The sequence below is a fragment of the Ixodes scapularis genome, unplaced genomic scaffold (genome assembly GCF_016920785.2).
Source record: "Ixodes scapularis isolate PalLabHiFi unplaced genomic scaffold, ASM1692078v2 PGA_scaffold0__279_contigs__length_252992795, whole genome shotgun sequence".
Classification (NCBI taxonomy): domain Eukaryota; kingdom Metazoa; phylum Arthropoda; class Arachnida; order Ixodida; family Ixodidae; genus Ixodes; species Ixodes scapularis.
In genome coordinates, this window is record NW_024609835.1 from 106,272,183 (window position 1) to 106,292,653 (window position 20,471).

The 20,471-nt window shown below is 43.4% G+C and overlaps 1 protein-coding gene across 1 annotated transcript in view; it reads right to left on the bottom strand.

Moving 5' to 3' along the window:
* Positions 1 to 4,275: 4,275 nt before the first annotated feature.
* Positions 4,276 to 20,471, bottom strand: part of LOC8031074 (trypsin-3-like) — a 29,277-nt gene continuing 13,081 nt past the window's right edge. The window contains 5 exon segments of the mRNA XM_002404148.5: positions 4,276 to 4,310; positions 4,313 to 4,478; positions 9,813 to 9,952; positions 13,368 to 13,636; positions 17,606 to 17,715. Of these exon segments, the coding sequence (XP_002404192.3) occupies positions 4,276 to 4,310; positions 4,313 to 4,478; positions 9,813 to 9,952; positions 13,368 to 13,636; positions 17,606 to 17,715 (720 nt within the window).

A 20,471-nucleotide genomic window follows, 5' to 3' on the forward strand; every position in this document is an offset into this window, starting at 1 on the left:
GGGAAGCACGATCTTCCAGAGATGCTACCGGCGTGTTCATGAGCAAGTCCCGTACTTGTACAGCCATCCGTTCGCGGTCCATTGTGGACCCGCTTGTCAGGGCTAGGAGTTCCTGAACAACATTGCCTGGCGTCGTTTGTCCGGAAGGCGTGCTTACATTTCCGTTGGCTTCCATGTCGACTCGTAATTCCTTAGGACGAGCCCCCACTTGTTAGGGTCTAGGGGTTTATTCTACATAAATTCACTCCACCGAGCTATTTTCCAACTGTTTGAGTCCTAACTTCCTTCTTCTCGCTCGTGTCCGGCCTGGCGCACGCTCTGCTGTCCCATCGCATTGTCCCCCGTGAGCAACAATGCCTTGATGTGCCACCCGTTGGGCAGGGCATGAACTCCGTGCCCAGCACGGTGTGTGGCGCGCGAGCGCCTATGTTCTTTGCATAGCCGTCGCACGCATAGCCCGCACCCCTCACACCGTGACAGTTTTGTATGGCGCAACAATACACTTCATTGACCACGCTAAATGACTGTTTTATATTTTTTTCTCCCTAAGAGATGATGACACTTCTGTTAACGTCATCGCGTTTGAAGATTTCTTTGAACAGCGATTAATTCTATTGCACCTACATGGGTTTCGTTGGCGGAATACCGACCTCGCATTTACAGACAAGGAATCGTTACTGTGTGAAATTCTTAAAGTAAGATTTGTAATGTTCGCTTTCATTATCTTTTAAACCTATGAAATATTAATATTTCGACAACTACCTGTATATATGTTCTTGCTCAGCAACTATACTTGACCATAGAACAGATTAGAACGTATTGAAAGACGGTAATGATACTGTCCGGAACTGCACAAGCACCACTTTCATCACCAATTTGTTTTATACCCAATTCACAAAGCAGCGTAAAGGTACATTTAGCTTAGGTCCCTCAGCTGAAGGTACCTGTAGTAAACGGCGTTCTTGATCACACGATAAATAAACGGTCTGAGTAATAGTATAGTAGCAGTAGTAGTAGTAGTAGTAGTAGTAGCGGTGGTAGTAAGCTATAATACAAAGGTTTGTGTGTTCCATTGTGTATCCAAACTTCCGTTAGATTTTTTTTTGTGCATCTGTTGATCTGAGGATCCGAACCATAAAAGAAGAAACTGCAGAAAGAAAAGCAAAGCTTAAAAGAAACAGCAAGTAGGCAAAACAAGCCTTTAGGAAACTTTTTGTAATTTATTTTTACTCTAACTTAATCCTGCAACACCAAGCAGGCAAAGCAAGCCTTCACAAAACTTGTCATTGTAATTTATTTTCATTCTTGTCTAATAATTAAACCAGTTTTGTGTATTAGTATTATTTCATATGATGTTATTTGTTTAGTTATTGTGATAAAACACCTGCGATAAGCCGAAACAGGCTTTTGAGCCAATATGTATCACATTAGTTTCTAATAAAGTCATTGTTTTAAATACTTGTGATTTGTTTTGCTGTACCTGCATGGTAGGACTTATGAAGTTGCATGTGCACAAATGGCAGTGGTATGAGCTGAGACAAAACAGCTATCTTTGTTGTTAAATATGAAGATTCCTTCAATTTATTGCCACCCACCTGTCCACTCAAAGCAGGCATGTAGCAACAGAACATGCTGGTTCACACCAGTCTCATGCCAATAGTCGATGTCTGATAAAAAAAAATACAAGCTATTGTAAATGATAAGTGTAATCAAACTAATGGAAAGTTAAGCTGCCGATTAAAAAAAGCCTTTCACTTTTTTCTGTTGTGTACAAATTGCAATGTAACAAAAGAATGGTGTCCTGAAAGCATTTTTTGTGTTTCATGATAAATTTTAGAGCAGCATTCAGTTCAGCATCGTTAAGACCATCATCATTTATTTTTTCCTGTTTCATTAAAGAAAATTGCAAGATATTAGTTCTGCATTTTGACGTTTACTCTTGCAGACAATTGATGTTACCGCTTCTTTTAGGTGGAATCGAAGTTTCCATTTCAACTTTTATACTTTCACACAGTTGATGTTACTATTCTTTTTTTAGGGAAATTCAAGTTGAAGCTCGCAAGCGGTAAGAAGTCTCCTAACGATCACAATGCCTCTTTTTTTAAAACAAACTGACACTTGACAGGGCTGCTATACTCCAGACAAAGTGACAGCCAGCACTGACTATCTTTCGGAGAGTCGCTCATACACTTCCATGACTCTTTTGCGATAGGAGTCGGGGGACTCTTCATATAAGGACGGTCCTCACAACTCTTGTTACAGTGTCACGGGGATTACCAGGAAAGAGTCCTGTGACTCTTTTTCTCCGTTGGATAAGAGTCATTAAAGAGTCGTAGTTGACTACGTCACCTGGAGTAGCCCATACACTACCATGACTCCAGTGTGATGAGAGTCGCAGGACTCTTTTTAAATAAAGGCAAGTGACTCTACAAACTGGAGTCATGGAGGAGTCATATCTGTAGCGCGCAAATACCCCCCAAAGGGAGTCATAGTGACTTTTTTTTTTTTAAAGAGTGTACGATGACTGATCCGCGACGTCTCCCAGATTCGAGATTGGCTTCACACAATAAGTGAACGAAATACGACACTTAACAGCGACGTGACGTACGTGCGTGAAAGCAAAGAAACTTACGACTTATTGTTTACAATATAGTTGCAAAGCAAATTACCACTGTAGATTACGAGTCAATCAGGAGGCGGTGATTTGATTTTGCGCCGTTCTTCATGAGGTCGCTTCGGAGCTGTTCTTAAAAGCACGTGTGCCTAATTTTCGTAGTTCTTGAATTGTATGACAGCTTGTCGACAAGATTAGTATCAGACGTGGTTATGAAAAATGTGTGAACCACTTCGCAAAAGATTTAATTAGCGGAATCGTTGGCCATTATTCACAATAACACAAAGGTTGTCGGCAAATAATTATGTGCTGATTTGCTGGTTGTCGAGAAAAAAAAAAATTTAGTAACAGAGCAAATGGGCTAGCAGGACGAGAGATAAAGCATACAAACACGCAGACACGCACTTATGTTGACTTCGATTGGGTATGATCGTGTCACAAAGGTAAACCATATCTCAGATTTCTTGGAGACCACCCAGCGTGACGGAGGAGCCAGAATTGCGTCGCAGACCACTTGAGTCCGGTTAACACGTGCAGTAATATTCGCTCACCGAGCGCAATCTCGCTTGTGAAATTTATACGCACCACAAGAAGCTTCAAACAAGCTTTCTGCTCTACTTGAATCATTGAAGAGGTTAAAACAAGCTCAATTTTCGTGGGGATGTACGTTGACGACCACTCGACTGCCAACAGACAGTGGCGTCGGAATTTTTTGGGGAAAGGGCCGCGGGGGGGGGGGGGGGGGGGGGGGGGGAGGAGGAGGTGGGGGGGGGAAGGAACTTGTCACATATTTTTTTTTTATTCTTTAAATGTCGGGGAGGAAGGGGGGATTCCTTGTCTCCTGTTCAGACGCCACAGCAAACCAATAGCGCTCGTGCTAGGTTTGCCAGCCTGGTTTGAGCTAGCCCTCGACGTGTTTACATCAAGTTCTAGATTCAGTAGCATGGTCTCGTGTTTGTTGTGATTCAATTTTTTTTAATCGTCATGTTATCTACTTTTGTGGGTCATGTGGCAAGGTTCTAGCAAATGCTAAGCAGGTGAAAACATAACATCCACCATAAAAATACCTGCGGGATGGGGTGGAAAGACGGGCGCAGCAGAGGGGCTCGCGCCCAAAATTGCTGTCGCTCTCTCGAGGAGCTTCATTTGAAACACGCATGATATTTAGGAGAAATTTTTGCCCTATTAAAGCGAACATTGCCGACTTTCCACTGCATCATTCGGATCTTGAACAAGCAAAACCGATGATGACGGAACTCCATATGCGAAGACGGCATTCTTGAAGGGGATAAACGTAATAATCTTTCGTGTAACGAAGTGAAGTGAACGAAATAAATAAACAAAATATGTGATTTCTTATGACCGGGCCCATGCACATTTTCCGGGCTATCAAAGGCACGGACGCGAGAGCGCGCAGCTGGACAACATTGTTTGTTTCCACTAAAGCACTCGCCAGGAAAGCATGTTCGAAGGTCACTGGATGCGCCGCGTCTGTCAGCGCACCGCATCAGCTAAAGGAAGCTTCCCAACTCTTCTATTCTATGTCTTTCTCTGTTCTTTATTACTCCTGTGGGTCGCTTGTTTTATATACAGCTTTCTTCTATTTTCCAAGCACGACGGATCCGGTTTGCGCTCTTGTGAAGGAAAGCGGGTGGTAGCATTTAGCACCCCGGTTGACTTGACGCCGGACGCCACTGCTCGCGTTGTCTGCCGCCAGGATGCTGTGGATCCAGGACAGGTAAGGCACCACGTTGGTGTACACTCCGGGCCTGTTGGGAAGGGCGCAGAAGTGACCCCAGGACACGATGCCGATCTGAACGGCTGTGTCATTCAGGATTTGGAAGAGGGGGCCCCCGGAGTCGCCCTGTAGAAACATGAGACCAGCTATAGTCTTGAGGCCAGATTCACGAAGAGTTTCTTAGGTTACGTCAACATAAGAAGTTCGAAAGTTAAGAGCATCGTAAGTGGAGACGTCTGTATTCACTAATGCGTTCTAAGTGAGAGCACGAACGCGACGTTCTTGTACAGAAAAACTATAACTTGTGGAGTCCTGCAAGCTCCCGATCCCCGTGACAGCGGGCTGTTGCTATGGCGACGGTATCTTTGGCAACACGAATACCCAATCTGAGAGCCCGGCATGGTTCAGAGCACCTCGATTTTGAATAACAAACGCAGGCGGCCTTTCCGCCAACGCGAATTCGGGGTTCGTGTCCGCGCAGTGGAATGTCGACGCTAACACCATTTGAACGGGCCCAAATGTTGTCAAATGCCGTGGCCGTAATAACCGCCTTCGTCGACTGCTACGAACTCGATCGCTACGAAGTGAACACAAGTGTCATCGTTGCTAAAAGAAGACTGCCGGCCGCGCCGGTCGTTTGCAAAGGGGCGTAAATAAACAAATCTCTGCACCGTTTTTCGTGGCTCCAGACATGCGGGAGCGAGCCGACGTCCAAGATACGTTTGGACCAGGGTTGGGCAGAAATACTCTAAAAAAAATTTGGAAATACACATACTGGGATGCATGACAAAAGCCGCTAAAATACTCTTGCTGAAAGACATTCATAAAACTGTTGCGCGATACGTATCAGTAATACATTTGAAGAATAGAAAAGTGTTTAGAGATAGAAATACATGAATATACTTTGGTGGGGCTGAACAGAGGCTTTAAATTACATTGTTATAAAAATATTATTTTATATAATTTGGTGTGCACTCCTTGGAGCATACGAAGATCAAAAGAAGCATGTTCTAGAATACTAGATTTTGTTTTTAAACAAGAACGCGTGTTCTCACTGCAAGTTTGAGCCTGAATTAAGCTCAATCAAATGTACCACTGAATTAACATCTTGTATTTTGGAAAGTAGTGAGGGAAGCAAGTGATTTTTTCTCCATAGCTCGAGCGCAATTTTATTTCGGCATCTCTTATTTTTCTAAGACAAAATCTCAGGGTCATTTAAATAAATTTTATGTTTTCAGAAACAACCTCGAGAAATCACTATATTTAGGTCCCGTCCGGATGCCTCTTTCAGCAGTGACCTTATAACGTTACCGTATAATGAAGCTTAAGGATCCCGTATCCTTTTATATGTTAGTTGGGTGCGCCGACAGAGCTTTCAACTTTTGCAATAATCTGGAATAGTTGTCCTCCTGAACTCTGGCGGCTCCTCGGCCCAGATGCCCGACTACGGGGCCCAGGGGGCCAACTTTCCCGCGTGGCGGCGGAGTCAAGCCGGCCATGCGCACATTGCGCGCGCCGCCTTCATAAGGCGGATGAGAGGCGGCGCAGAGGCAGTCGCTGCCCGGACACTCAAGCTCCGCCGGTAAAGGCGTTAGAGTATTGATCGTCTCGTCCATGTTCAATTAAATGCATGCAGTTGAAACCGCTGGCTCTGTGTTAAAACTCTGAATCGGTTATGCAGCAAGCCAAGCCGACCACAACTTTTGCACAATAAAGAAGAGAGTCACGTGCGGTCAGAGACACAAAACTTCCCTGACGAAACTTGGTCGCGGTACGAAAATGCACCCGAAAAAGTATTTCGATGCAGAAATATCAAATCACAGTTGAAAAATTGTATAGCGATACAGAAATGTAAATACATTATGCATTTTGAAACGCTATCGCTATACTGCCCAACCCAGGTTAGAACTAGAGTGTCAGCAAGAGCCACGTAAATACCCGTTTACATTCGGAGTGGACGCGCGCGTTTGGTCGAAGTGCTGGATTCGCGCTGTTGGACCGCGTCTTGGTAACCGCTTTGGGACCGATATTTTACGATTGCTACTCGATGGTGACCTGACACTCGGCAAAAGAAGGTTGGACCGGCATCGCGTACCTCCCATGAACTGTTCTAGCTCGACAGTGTTGACTTACCGGCGTGTCCAAACAAAAATGGCATACTAATAAAAAAGTGTACATATCATATGTTGCGCAGCTTGATAATCCATACGGCGTTTATATGAGCTCTGGATCATACAAAAAAAAATGATAAAATCGATGAGAGTTCCTTTTCGACGAAAGCCTTCGTGGAAAAGGGAATCTCATCGAGGCAGCCGTGACGAACACGTCCTTCACCGCTGCCTCAAGAAACAATTGGATGACAAGGGGAAAGCTTGTCTTCTTTATCTAAAATTAAGGGCAGCGATCAAATTATTCATACAGGAAGGGCCCATTAGGGTAGCGAGGGCAGAATGCGTTCAGAAAGCCAGCCGGTCGTGGGCAGACGATTTCGGCCAGGGTCCGTCGAAGAAACTCTGCGTTGCAGCACGTCGAAGTGCCTTCCATAGATCTATATTCTGCCGAGGTCGCCGAGCTCGGCAGAATGTACAGGGTGATTCAAAGAGATTCCAGGCCCTTTAAATTGACAGCAAAATTCGGTTTCTTAACTCATCGCGCAACGATTTTGTGCAGCGTTGTTCACAGATAGTGCATTTTGTTTTGTAAAATTTGCAAAGAGCGAACTCACCTAAGGAAAAAGTAAAGAAAGAAAAAGGCTTAGCTCCTATGGAAACGCAGCGACGCCACCGGTCTTCAAACAACACGGCGCCGTTTCGCACGGGACACAAGAGATGGCGCAACGAACGCCGCCAACGAACGAGCATACGGCGCCGAGAGCCGGCGTCTTTAGCAGACAATCTTTTCGACTCAAAAGCGGCGCGCGTTCGGCAGGCGGCGACAGTCGCAGAAACAAAAACAGGCGCGGTAACAACAAGAAACTGCAGTTCCTTGTCTGCTAAAGACGCCGGTTCTCGGCGTCGTATGCTCGTTCGTTGGCGGAAGTTGGTGTCGCGACCGCTTGCGGTCGCAACGCCAACTGCCGCCAACTGCAAAATTTGCAAATTTTATAAAAAAAGAAAAAAAAAAAGCACCATCTGTAGGCAACGCTGCACAAAGTCGTAGCGCGATAGGTTAGGAAACCGAATTTTGCGGTCGATTTAAAGAGCCTGGCCTCTCCTTGAATCACCCTATAGGTCAAGGTCCAGGTTCGTCGTGGTCGGTTTAGAGTACTTTCTTTTTTCTTGCTACTTGAAGTGGGAACGCGAGACATGAGCACGTAGACAAATAAATGTCTGCTGCTCGTCTCGACCAAGCAACTTTGCGACGCTGTCGGCCATGTTGATTGGATCGTAAAGAAGTGCGTAAGACAGCTTCGGAGATGTCGTGGGATTCCATCGTAACCTGCGCAAAACTAGCGATAACTTCGTTTTGTGAATATGAATCTGTTCTCAAGTTTTGTCCTACGCATATTTTTGGCGTAGGATCGTTTCGTAACTTTGGCCTCTGTTTCCGGATGAAGGCGTCTTTGTGACTAAACCTTTTAAATTGGGTGGCAGCATGTTCAACATTGCCTGTGTTTTCGACATGAACGGTATGACATTAACGGGTTGACATCAACGTCTTACCAACATTTAGGTCAAGCCCTTTTAATAACATTACTACTTAATGCCGTAATTCATGAAACGGAAGAGCCTTTTTTGTAACTGGGTGCGCGCACCTCCCGCCCCATGGATTCCAAGTTCCGGGCAGTGCCAGTTGTGAGCTAATTTAGATATTAGTAGGTCGCGTCACGGCAGTGCATTGCCGCGTTCGCTCGCGTTGCTCATGGACGCTGAACAACGGCTGTGCTAAAAAAAAACATTTACTTGGTTGGACCTCCAGTAAAGGCTTCGTACCTTGGAGTTTCAAATCAAATGTAGGAGAGCTTATGTTAGGAAAACAGGTTGTTTACTCCGGTGTAATCATTCACCATACCCTGGTGTGATGATGTGCGAAATAGTATTAGGTCGTCCGCTCGTCGTCTTCTTTCTTGGCCTGAACGATATCACAAATTGACAGCGTTGGTTTGGGGGTAACATTTTGAAAATAACAGGGACGGTTGTATATGTATACCGTAGCAGGCTATTTCCAACTCCAGAATTAGTATTTCGACGCATTCAGAACATGTAATTGTCGACAGGTGTAGATGTTAAATTCTGCATCTTCTCTCCAGCGAACAGCTTATTGTTTTCTCAAACGACTGAGATGTGTTTTACTGTCACTACGACATGGTTAAGATATAAAACGAAATAAAATTAAACGAAAGTTTTACCGAATTAACATATTGTATTTGATAAAACATCCGTAGACAAGGACCCGTCCTATTTGAGTAAATTTCGTATCTTGAATGATCCTTTGATATATATGAAGGCGGTTTCCCTCACACTCTCATCGACTGGCGGTTTAGCAAATTCATCTAGGTTTTTGCCCATCCGTTGGGGGAAACGTTCTCGGCATGCACGAACTTTGATGAAATTACATATTCGCTAGTAGGCAGCAGCATCCATTTGGCACCAGCGAATTCCGTTTTCTCCTCAAGAACGAGTGGGAATGGCCGCCAGCCTTGCAAGATGACTTCACGTGCAAGACAGCCCTGCGTTTTTTAAGCTGTCAGTTACTTTAGTAACTATTTTGCTGGTGATTTCATCACGACAAATTAAATCAACTGACCTAAAGGTTCAGTTCACCTGAGGCTGTGTCACAGGAAATTCTTTTCCGAGATGAGTATTCCGTATGGGTTAAGAGGTTATTTTAAAATCGAAATCGGCCAGATAAAGCTTAGCAGACGTGTTTGTCCCTAACAACGCTACGTATATTTAGAATAAAAATTTCTCGTCTCAGCAACAGAGAGAATGAGCAAAAAAAATTATGATTGGGTTTACGGACCACTTGAGGAGGGAGTGTTGAATATAATTGGGACCAAGCGATGTCACAAATTAATTGCGGGCGAACGCTACGAGGTGATGGGACCATTCAAGCAGCGTCAAAAGTGCAAGACACTGGGCCGTTTTGATTTATGATTAGTTCAACGATGATAGAACACGTATGGAAACATTACGAGCACCACGACGGCGCGCTTTTGAAGCTGTCTGATTGGTTCCCTCAGCTCGGACCGTCGGCTGGTTCTGGATTTTAAGGTAAAGGAAGTGTAATAGTTTCTAACAACTTTAAAAAGAAAAAAAAAAAAAAAAACGGAGGATGTGGCGACTTTTTTTAATCCTATTATCGCCATACAGCCAATGAGATTGCCGCATCACCCGATGAAGACGCCGAAGAGTCAATCACGAAGCAAGAAGCGTGAACATAAGAAGCCACGCTCTGTGCCTCATAAGCTGTGCAGTGACCATAATTCCTATCACCGCGAAAAGTTAGTAGCAGTCTTACGTCGCAGGAATCCTTGCCTCCCAATGCAAAGCCAGCGCAAAGGTTGGTGTCCTTGACAGGACGCCGGTGCAGTTTTTTGCATCTTCTAAGGTTGAACAAAGGAAGCTCTAGTACCTGCAGTACCTCCGCTTGTGGACTTTCTGTCGTAGAAAAAAAGAAAGAAATAAAGACGGTGATTCGTATATCCTCTTAACGTGGGGAAGAAGCATCTAAAATATTGAATTCTACACCTCAAATGTAATAAAGTTTGTTTGGATTGTTGTCTACTCTATTTGACAATTTCTGAAGAAGTTAGCGCGTTACCAGATCCCCCTCTTTTTGAGAGACGTTTTGACCAACCGGTAACAGTGCGTGAGGAAAGACAACAAATAGTTGGCGAAATAAAAGGCAGAGCACCGGAGTGAACAGGCATCGTGTTTATTTATAAACGCTTTCGTGACTGTTCGGGTATAATATTTCGTACACGCTCTCTTATGGCAGACCTTGCTGAGTGAATTTGGCCCGTCTTGTCTATATTTTCAATAATTTGCTTAAGAATCGAAATTTGGGCAAGTTTGCACATAACAATAAATAAAACCTAAAACAGCAAAAAAAAAAAAAAAAGAAGAAAAAATAAAGACTGACAAACTCGATAAAAAAGCCAAAAGATTTGCCCACTCCATCCACTTTATCATTGTGTTTTTGGTGCGTTTGTTTTCATTCAAGTATAATTATCCTTAGCTACCATTCCTTTTCACTCTCCTCACTTTGGATGTGAAACCATCACTCCACGACTAATATTTTTGAGTCTTCAACGTACGATAATCAACCAGAAAATCTGGACCTGTATTCTTTTTTTTTAAATGTATTATAACCGCAGAAATAAAATGCTGAAAAATTATATCTCTGTAAGATACAAGACAATAAAGATTTAGAAAAATGAGCAACTACCAGTGGATTGTTCAGATGCTGATGAGGAACGAAAGAAGAAGAGAGTTTGAAAAAGGTAGAGAAAGATCAATTTGAGAATACGACAACTAGCCTGTGCTTTTTATTGGATGAGCTCTCCGGGTTATTTCTCAAACAACATCTATAAATGACTCGTTGTTTTTCACAGTCCTAGTGACGTAGGGGGGACAATTTCTAGGGCTTAACGGTTGCTCCTTCTCTGCGTTTTCAGCGGAGTTAGACCTTAGAAATACCAAGAGCTGCTACCTTGTTTCCGGATATAGTAAAAAGGCAATTTCAAGTGTCCAAACTTCGCACTACGCGCATTTCTTTTCTGTTATACGTAGTACTAATTTGATGAAGGTGATGGAGAAATAAAAAGAGTGGCGGAAAAAAAAGTGTTCATGTTAGAGATCTGAGAGTTATCATTGGGACCTTAAAAACAGTGGTTTTGGTCTATAATGAAGTTAACTTTTAAATAAAACGTTTTAAAAAATGGTATCTGAATGTCTAAATTCCGTGCTTACTAATTTAAATTAGTATAGCTTTGCACTTAGTCAACAATCAACTGGACGAGCGCTCGTTCATGTGTATGTGTGCGCCTTCTTCGTCTTTGTGTTTTTAGCGATTTTAATACTTTTAAGTGAACATGAACCAACAAGCTCAAACCAAAGTATTAATCCTTGTCACGTGTTTTGCTTTTGACGAAGTCAACTTAGGAACGGTTAACTCTGGCCCTGTCGACTGTCGACTGGAAAACACAAATAAACGACAAGACATCGACAATCGGCGGAACATAAGGGATCGTATTACCCTCGAAAAAAAGCCACTATATCCACTGATACGATGAGAACGGCCGGGAAGAGTTTCGGATGATCCAGCTTCAGAACAGCGAGCTTTTTACCCTGCCGCTTTCTCCTGGTCCGTGTTTACAGTGTTGCAATCAGTGTGAACGCATAAGGACATTCAATATTTAAACCGTCAGAGGCATCGTCATTGCAGTATGTTCCTCGTTGCCGCCGTTTGTCCACTGATTTTTGTGAGATAAAGCACACATTGCACTTTGCTTCTCTTCTAGGGCGGGGTTAACCCTAGTTGAAGTTGTATTACGACGCCACACCTCTGAACTATTCTCCACATACTGACAAATATGTCCGCTCGCCAACTTTCTTGCAGAACACACCAACGTCACTGCGATTAAAGCAGGGACTTCGGGGAAGGACCAGGCTCTCAAAATGGGAAGTAAAACTTCAGATTCGTTTCCAAGGGCAGATATTTTTCTGAAACTTAAGCTATTTACTCTGTGCCAAAATGAAGATATATTTTTTGGGTGAGAATGTTTTTGATCAGTGTCCAAGTGCAGATATTATCTACGGATAAGAAGGTTTTATATTAGTGTCCAAGTTCAGATATCATTTCTGGGTAAACATTTTGAAATTAGTGTCCAAGTGCAGATACCATTTCTGGGTTAGAAGGGTTTAATCACTGCCCAAGTGCAGAAATCATTGATGAGTAAGACTTAAGGTTTCAGATCAGTATCCAAGTTGAGATATGATTTCTGGGTAAAATGTTTTATATCGGTGTCGAAGTACAGATTTCATTTCCGGGTAACAACGTTTTGGACCAGTGTCCAAGAGGAGCAATCATCTCTGAATAGGTTTTAGATTAGTATCCAAGTGCAGATGTCCTTCCTGGGCATTGTTGGCGGTAACGCGTTACAAGTAACGGGGTTACTGGCAACGCGCTATTTTTTTCGCTAACATGTAACATACTCGTTACATTTTTAAAACTGTATCGGGTAACGTACTTACGTTACTTATTTCGAGTAACGGGTACCGGATTTACGGTACTCGTTACTTTCTCTTCCCAAGACTTAAAAAAAGTTACACTCAAATTTTTTCGTGGTGTAGGCTCCAAGGCAAATGAACTTTTGAGTGTTCTTTGCCTCTTTTTGCGTTTTTTTTTTTGCGAGTATTTATGGCGAAGCCGGAAAAAATATAAAGTGATTATGTTCAGCTTTTGTATGGACATAATGTTTCTTGAAATATGGCGCTTATGAATACCTCTAACGTCCGAACAGAAAAACGTGTTACTCCCTAATTAAAAAAAATACCGTAAAAATAACGCGCGTTACGTTTTATCGGTAACGGTTACGTGATTATTTTATTTTGAAGTAACTTAGGACGTTAACGCGTTACTTTTATTTGCAAGTAACGAGTAACGTATTTCGTTATCTTTTTTCGGTAACGCCTACAACACTGTTTTTGTCTGAAAGGTTTTTAAACGGTGTCCAAGTGCAAATATTGTTTCTAAGTAAGAATACTCGCTTGGCCTCGCCATTTTCTAGGATTTTAAATTTAATTGCGGTGATTTTTTTCTCAACGTGTTTCGCGAAGGCCTGTAGACGCACGAGATTTTCATTTTTGACTGCAGGCTCAGCGCCATTTGAGATACTGGTCCGAGAACCATGGCTGTTGAACCACAGCGCTAGCACTACCGTGTGAGCACAGTGATTGAGTGGCCATGGTAATATGACACTTTGAAAAGACAGGATTTCTCGCGCGTCAGTGATTCAAGGCCGCGTCGGTTTGCCGATTTCTTTCGGAAGGCGAAGTTGCCTGTTCATACTCTCGGCAACGTATCCAAAACCGGACACCAGCGCCCGGCCTTGCGGCTGGAACCCGGGGGGTGGGAGGCAGATGGTGTTCACGTATCCGTTGAGCCTCTCGAGCGGGACGCGGTCTTTGAGTCGGATGAGCGCAATGTCGTTGAGAAACGTGGCCTCGTTGAACTCCGGGTGAATGAGCAGAGCGGACGGCGACGTGCGCCACAGGGAGTAGGACGCAAACGGCATGCGGTGCACGCCCAGCCACACTGTCAGGTCCTCGGCGGTCCGACTGCGCACATGGAAACGAAGGCGCGGGACATCAGCAGGCCGCATTCACGCTGCTCGTATACCGTACAAAAGACAGTGTTCACCGTAGGCACAATGAATGAGGGTATTATCCACGGACAGGCATCAAGCATTTTCGAAGCGTGCTTGCTTCTCACACATGCATGCTTCGAACATTCCTACAGACGGATTTTGTAGGATGTGTTGGCGGTGCGATTGAGGCTTGAGTCTAGTCGCACTATTCGCAACCTCGGGCATGTAATCGCCTTTCTTCTCTTTCGCATATCGGCCACCAGGCCCCACTAGGCTTTTCTGCACGCTTGGATAGGCCGCAGCTCCCCGCTCCTCTCCTTTACGTCTTTTCGTTTGCGACCTTCAGATCACCCCTCCGTTTCGCTCCGACATTTCATTATCTTGCACCGGTGCACGCGTCGGGCTTCATCGCCTTGCTCTGGCGTGCTAGGAGCAGCGGCTGACGCGGGGCAGCAGCTTGGTTAGCTACATGGGCCCAGAAACACTGTACCTCTCTTTGGTCTACGTTCTTCAGGTTATTTATTTATTTATTTATTTGCATACCTACATCGCCTGAAGAGGGATTAGAGTAGGGAGGGGCACAGACATCAAATTTGTACACTACAAACACAAGGTGAAAGACAATCATCCAAGAAGTAAATAATATACAACGGTAGTTAGAAGTAACATTGAACCAGGGATGGGCAGTATTTCAAATACAAGTATTTGAAATATGTATTTGAAATACTTTCTGTATTTTGCATTTGTATTTAATTGCAACTTGGGTAATGTATTTGACGTGTGTATTTAAATACTAAAAGGTGGGTATTTCAGATACAATTGTAATTAAATACAATTTTGTGGGCGAAAATACATCCCTCAAATTTATTGTCACGACTCAATTCGCTCATCCTAAGACGTGTCCAGTGCAGGAAGAAAACTACGTTCTGCGCCGATTGCAGTGTCTCTCAATCAAGCACAAGCGTTTAGTGACTTTGTGGTTACGGTGCTAGTCCAGGGCAAGAATAGTAACGAAATCGACGTTCGCAGGCAGACTGGTTAAATAAGTGCCTGTGACAACTTGTGATGCTTTCCAGCTTGATTTACGTTCTAAATGCACGGGTCCTCCAGATTTTCGTAACTGGTGCGAGTTGCAACAATAAAAAAATTCTCTAGCTAGTGCTGCGCGTCTTGGCCGTCTCGGTTCTTTGTTGGTCTATACCAAAATGTAATCGACAAAAAAAAGCTGCTTGAAGCTCTGTACTTTTTTCACCTATTACGTCCAAGCGGATTACATTTCTTTGTGATTATATTTCTATTACGTTACTAGAGCCTCGCCCACTAACTCCCGAGTGTGCGATGTAAAATTAAAATGAGATACCCAGAAACCCGTTGCAGGTGCCCTGAAGTCGCTGACGCAAATTTTGAGGAATGTATTTGGAAAAGTATCTGGAGGAGACCAAATACATTTGGTTCTATTTGTATCTTGTACTTAAATGCTTTTTTGGAAATGTAATTAGATTTGTAATTAAATACATTTTTGCTGAAGTATTTTGTATTTGTATTTCGATACATCTTTCCATGTATTTTGCCCATCCCTGCATTGAACCTTAAAAAAAAAAGAATTAAGCTCTGACAATGCCGTTTCAACAATGTCACTGCAGGTTACTTCAATCTTCGATGAACCACGAGAAAAAAGAGCATTTGAAAACAGCAGTTCTGCAGTGAAATTGACAAATTTGTTTTACAATTATAGACTGACCTATCATTTTAAATAAAAGCTAGAACACAAATAACGGTCAATATTTAAGTAAACATGATAGCTCTCCACAGGCATGAAAATATATGTTAAACAAAAAGCCGCGTGAGAGTTAATTCTAACTAACCTATTGGCCCCCAAAAGCGTCATGGGTTGTTACATTTTCCCGAATGATACGTTTTCTTATCGAGGACTCCAGAAAACGCATCGACGGGGTCATGATACATCTATAGACTTTAAATATAGGCATTCATATGTAGGATAAAGCCTGTCTTTGCGTAGGTACCTGCTTTTCGATGGGTCAACCTGACCGGGAGTAGATGGCTGTTCAAGGTTATGCAGGACGTTTTTGTAGGCTTCGCAGATTTGTTTGAAATATTTGTCATAGCTACACTAATGCGGTCTGAGCAGGTGGGGTATCTTCTCAAGAGGACGCAATATTGGTAGCTAAGAGTCAGGATAAGCCGAAAAAATTAACTGGAATTGGTTAATTTCATTTTTAATTAGTGAAAATAAACATATGCTTTCGATATGAAACTCGCTGAGCGTCATCAAAAACCGCTAAGCCAATATCCTTAGAAATCGTTGGAGCGAATGGAAATTTCGGTAGTGCGCTAAGGTCCCACTCTTGCAACAGGCGCAAAGCTGACGGTGGGCAAACGCGAATGACAAGAGACGGAAAAACCACGCGGTCGCGTTTCCGCACTCAGAGTCTATGGCCTGTTGCACGAGGGAGAACTTTAGAGCCCCGCTGTGCTTCCCACGCGCGCCAAGTCTTTCTAAATTTGCCTGATGTATAAGTTTTTGATGAGGCTCAGCAAGTTTCTGGCTGGTATCATATGTTGATCTCCACTAACTCTAAGGTTAATTATAAATTGGTATTTATTAACCAACTTATCTTCACGATTAGCCCTCTGTTTTGTGTCCCCCTGGAGGTATAACTCACCTGCATAGAACACAATTGTTTAGCTCGACGGTTGGAAAAAAAGAAAAGGAAAAAAGCTATACGTAAAGTCTAAAGTCAAATTTGGGGATTTTACGTGCCAAACCAACGACGGGCATCTGGAACGCCCCAGCGGAGGACTGAGGATTAATTTCGACCACCTGGGGATCTTTTGACGTGCAACCGAAAGCTCGGTTACACGGCGCCTCCTCCGCAATAAGCCTCCGTCATATTGCGGACACCTCGGTCGGGATTATGTAAAGTCTAAGAAAAAACCTGTATAAAGATTATAAGATGTTTGATCTTTAAAAAATGCGCCAGGCCCGCAAATCATGGTTTTATGTTTTTCTTTATCTAACTAGACTTGACGTGTTCCGCAACTTGCCACTTTCAAAACCTCACTAACAGTCACTAACAGGGACTTTGAGCCCAAAAGCATTTGAGTGGTATTTAATCGGCCTGGAAGTTACCACCGGATATGTTGGAAACCACTCGTTGATCAAAGCTGAAACTGAACCCGGTGCATAACCCGAAATGCTCTCGGCGCGACCAAACAGCTGTACATATTTGCTGCGTGGACACCAGCAGAAATCTCCAACATATTTGTGGTTCTGACCTTTTATTTTATGCTTGCCAGATTTGTTTTAGACGTTAAGCAATGGTCAAACATTTATTTTTGATCTTATAACACCAGTTGCGACAGTATTTAAGCCAGTGAGTTTTAATAAAAAGACAATACGTCAAATTGATAACTAACGCCATTTTAGGTGGTCGCCGTCTATATTTGAACACGGGCCTCTCAAATTTACAGATATCGTTTTGTTTCACTTATCATGAATATTGGTGTATGTCTTAATATTCCACAAAGCAATGTAAACAACTTTAAAGTTTGAATCCACATTGCAGCTCGACAGGCCTCCGCCTATTGAGCAGAAATTTGCATTCCAACGATAGTGTTGAAAACATTTTTACGGGGGATAAAATGTATAGGTTAGAAAAAGAAAAAAAGACATGTTCGTAGCTACGTTTTTGCTCCTGTGCATTTGAATGCGCAGTTTATAAACTCGAAAGATATGCTGCAACCAGTTACTCAGAAGCCAAAAAATGCTTAGGAACTTCTCGCTGGAAGCTAAGCGCGTAGGCGTTTTTAGAGTGTAGATGAAGTTGCTCAGACCAGACAGTGTGACGTAGGTTGTTGATCATACTTACAGGAAGGCTCCCCAGTTTATATTTCTTTCCGAAGCAGCTTGCAAACTCACCTGGCCAAGCCGTGTCCACAGGACAGGACGTAATTTTCTGTGATGAGGCTGCCACCTGCTAAGAATTTGTTCCACATTCCTGTGCCGTCGGTCTTCTCGGTCACTGCAGCCTGGCATCGAAGAGGAGCCTCATTGGTGTTCAGTTGGCGCTTTCCATTGTCTCTTATAGTTCTATAGGGTTTTATATGGGCATGTTTTTTCTTTATTTTTAAGCTGACCGCTTGAACCTAACTTGCTGACGTTGCGAGTATACCGGGCATTTAAATCTCCGGACCCAATGGTAATTGTGACATTTGCCTGAGAATGCCTAAGAACGAATCACCAAGCGAGACGCTTGAACATAATAAACCAGACTCAGCGTTTGTTATGCTGTCAGTGACTATACATACCTACTAGTACTACTACTACTACTACTACTACTACTACTACTACTACTACTACTACTACTACTAATTATAATGAACATAAATCACCGATGCCCCTTGTAATGTCTCCATCTCGGTTAGCCCCAGTATAGCGAATTTTAGGTTGGCATAGCTACGGTTGAGGTGACATAGTTACGCTTGACTTTAGGAACCTCTACAGAATGGAAAGGCTGGATTGCAAGGTGACTGTGTCCCTAAGAGCTGATGAAAAAGGTACGAGCGCTTTTGCGTTTTGCTTCTAGCCTAGTCATCACCTAGTATATAATGCTATAAACTAACCTAAAAGTTTGAACGAGTAAATATGCCCCCATCTTTGCAATTTAAAAATATACCAACATTGCTTCTTCAGCCCCATCGCAGCGTTCCTTCCTATGCTGGAGGTCATTAGTAGTTTTGAGAAAAATTACAAAATCAGTTTTCTGCAATGCTATTACGAGGCAAGTTCGAAACAAGTCTAATTACTTTAAAAAATAAACCGTATTCGCTCGAGTACTAATAGCCACTCTTATGAACGAGGCCCTTGCCTCTACTTGCCTGGAGAACACACATACAGCGAACCATTGTATTCTCATTAAAAAAAAAAAAAAAAACGCAGCAAATAAAGAGGTCGAGAACATGCTTCTCTGTTAACAATCCGATCTGAGCACGTGACATTTTCTCGTGAAGGAATTATCTCTGACCCGTAAATCTCGTAAATTTTTCTGCCAATTGCGGTGATTCGTAATCCCCGTGATCCGCGGGAAAGTAGACCCATAGACTTTGTTCATAAGCAGCGAGGCTATCACTCGAGCAAATGTGGTATTCAACGCATTTGTTTTTACCGACGGCTAAATCAAACTGTTTCGAATGAATAAGACGTTTAACCGGGCCTCGGCTGGTCACCTGGAGGATATTGTCACGAATGAACAGGCGAGGAAGCAAATAATAACTGGGGAAAAGGAAACGTTTAATGGGGCGAACTTGTGCCCAAAAATAAAAAGGAAACAGAAGATAACATCAGAGCGTCGCGGGCGTCGAAGTCGGCGTAACCGCAGAGTCGAACGCTGGGGCGAGATTCACCGCAGATCGCCACTCGTCCAAGAGTGGCAATCTGCGGTATTGTTTGAAGACCGGTGGCTTCGCTGCGTTTCCATAGGAACTAAACCTTTTTCCTTCTTTACTTTTTCCTCAGGTAAGTTCGCTCTTTGCAAATTTTACAAAAAAAAAAAAAAAAAAAAAAAAACACCGTCTGTGGGCAACGCTGCACAAAGTCGTAGCGCGATAGGTTAAGAAACCGAATTTGGCGGTCGATTTAAAGAGCCTGGCCTCTCCTTGAATCACCCTGTACATAAGCGTTGTAACGGGGAGCGCATACATTCGAGGGCTTTCTTTGCGCGTGAAATGTTGACATCTAAAGTAGTCCCCTGGCCCGGCACCTCAGGCGCATTCATCGATCGCCGAACAGCTATAGCCGCTGACACCTGCAGAAACTCATGAAGTTATTATGCTCACACTTCTTGGTTCGTGATTTGGCTACAGAGCGATGATGACATGCCTGCGGGAATGTCTCCGCCCCACATGTTTTATGCTGTCACTGGCTATTTATAGAGCAGCGTCGGCGCTCTGCTCCATGGGCACCGCCATGCTTGTTTATGCTGACGCCATGCCACAGTAAGGGGGAAGCGTTTTTTGCGAGACTCCGATTTTTTTTTAGAAATGCTCGCATATATCGTGGTGCGAGAACACCAGGAAATGCTTATAGTCACGAAGCTTCACGGACAACAGCGATACCAAGAGTGCTGCAAAAAGCAAAAATCTTGTTTTATGCGCTGCCCCTCTCTTCACATGAGCGTGCGTTTTAGATTATTATTTTCCATTTTTATCGCTGGGTGCTAGGATTTCGAACATGGGTCCATAGACGCTTTGCAGGAGCTGTGAATGGGCGCCGTCATAACCGACCTTCAATTTTTGTTCCCTCTTTTTACATCTACCTCACTTCCTCATTACCACAGCAAGACAGGTTATACCCATTTTAGGTTCTACTCTGTCCTTCTCCCCAGCATAGGCCTTTGTAGAGGATCGTCAACGCCCGCGTCAGTGGTTCGGCACCTTGGTAAGACAAGAGAAGGTTGGCTATGACGGTTCAAACCGGCGTGTGTTGAAGCGTCTATATCCAGTCAACGTTTTTGGAATAAACTGCATTAGAACGTCAACATCTGCCAGTTACTTCACGATCACCTAAATAAAACAAGAACGAACAAGAGCACCATAGGTGCACACAGAAGGAAATGCACAAGGACAAGTGAATGGACGTGGCAGGGCTCATTCGCAACTAACATTTATTGAGAAAAAAAATCGCTCATATAGCCATGGCAAAATGCTATTACCGGTGTAGCGCCCATTCCAAAAATGATATTTTTTTTTGTAAAATCAAAGCAAAAAGTCGGCAATTTATTAAATGA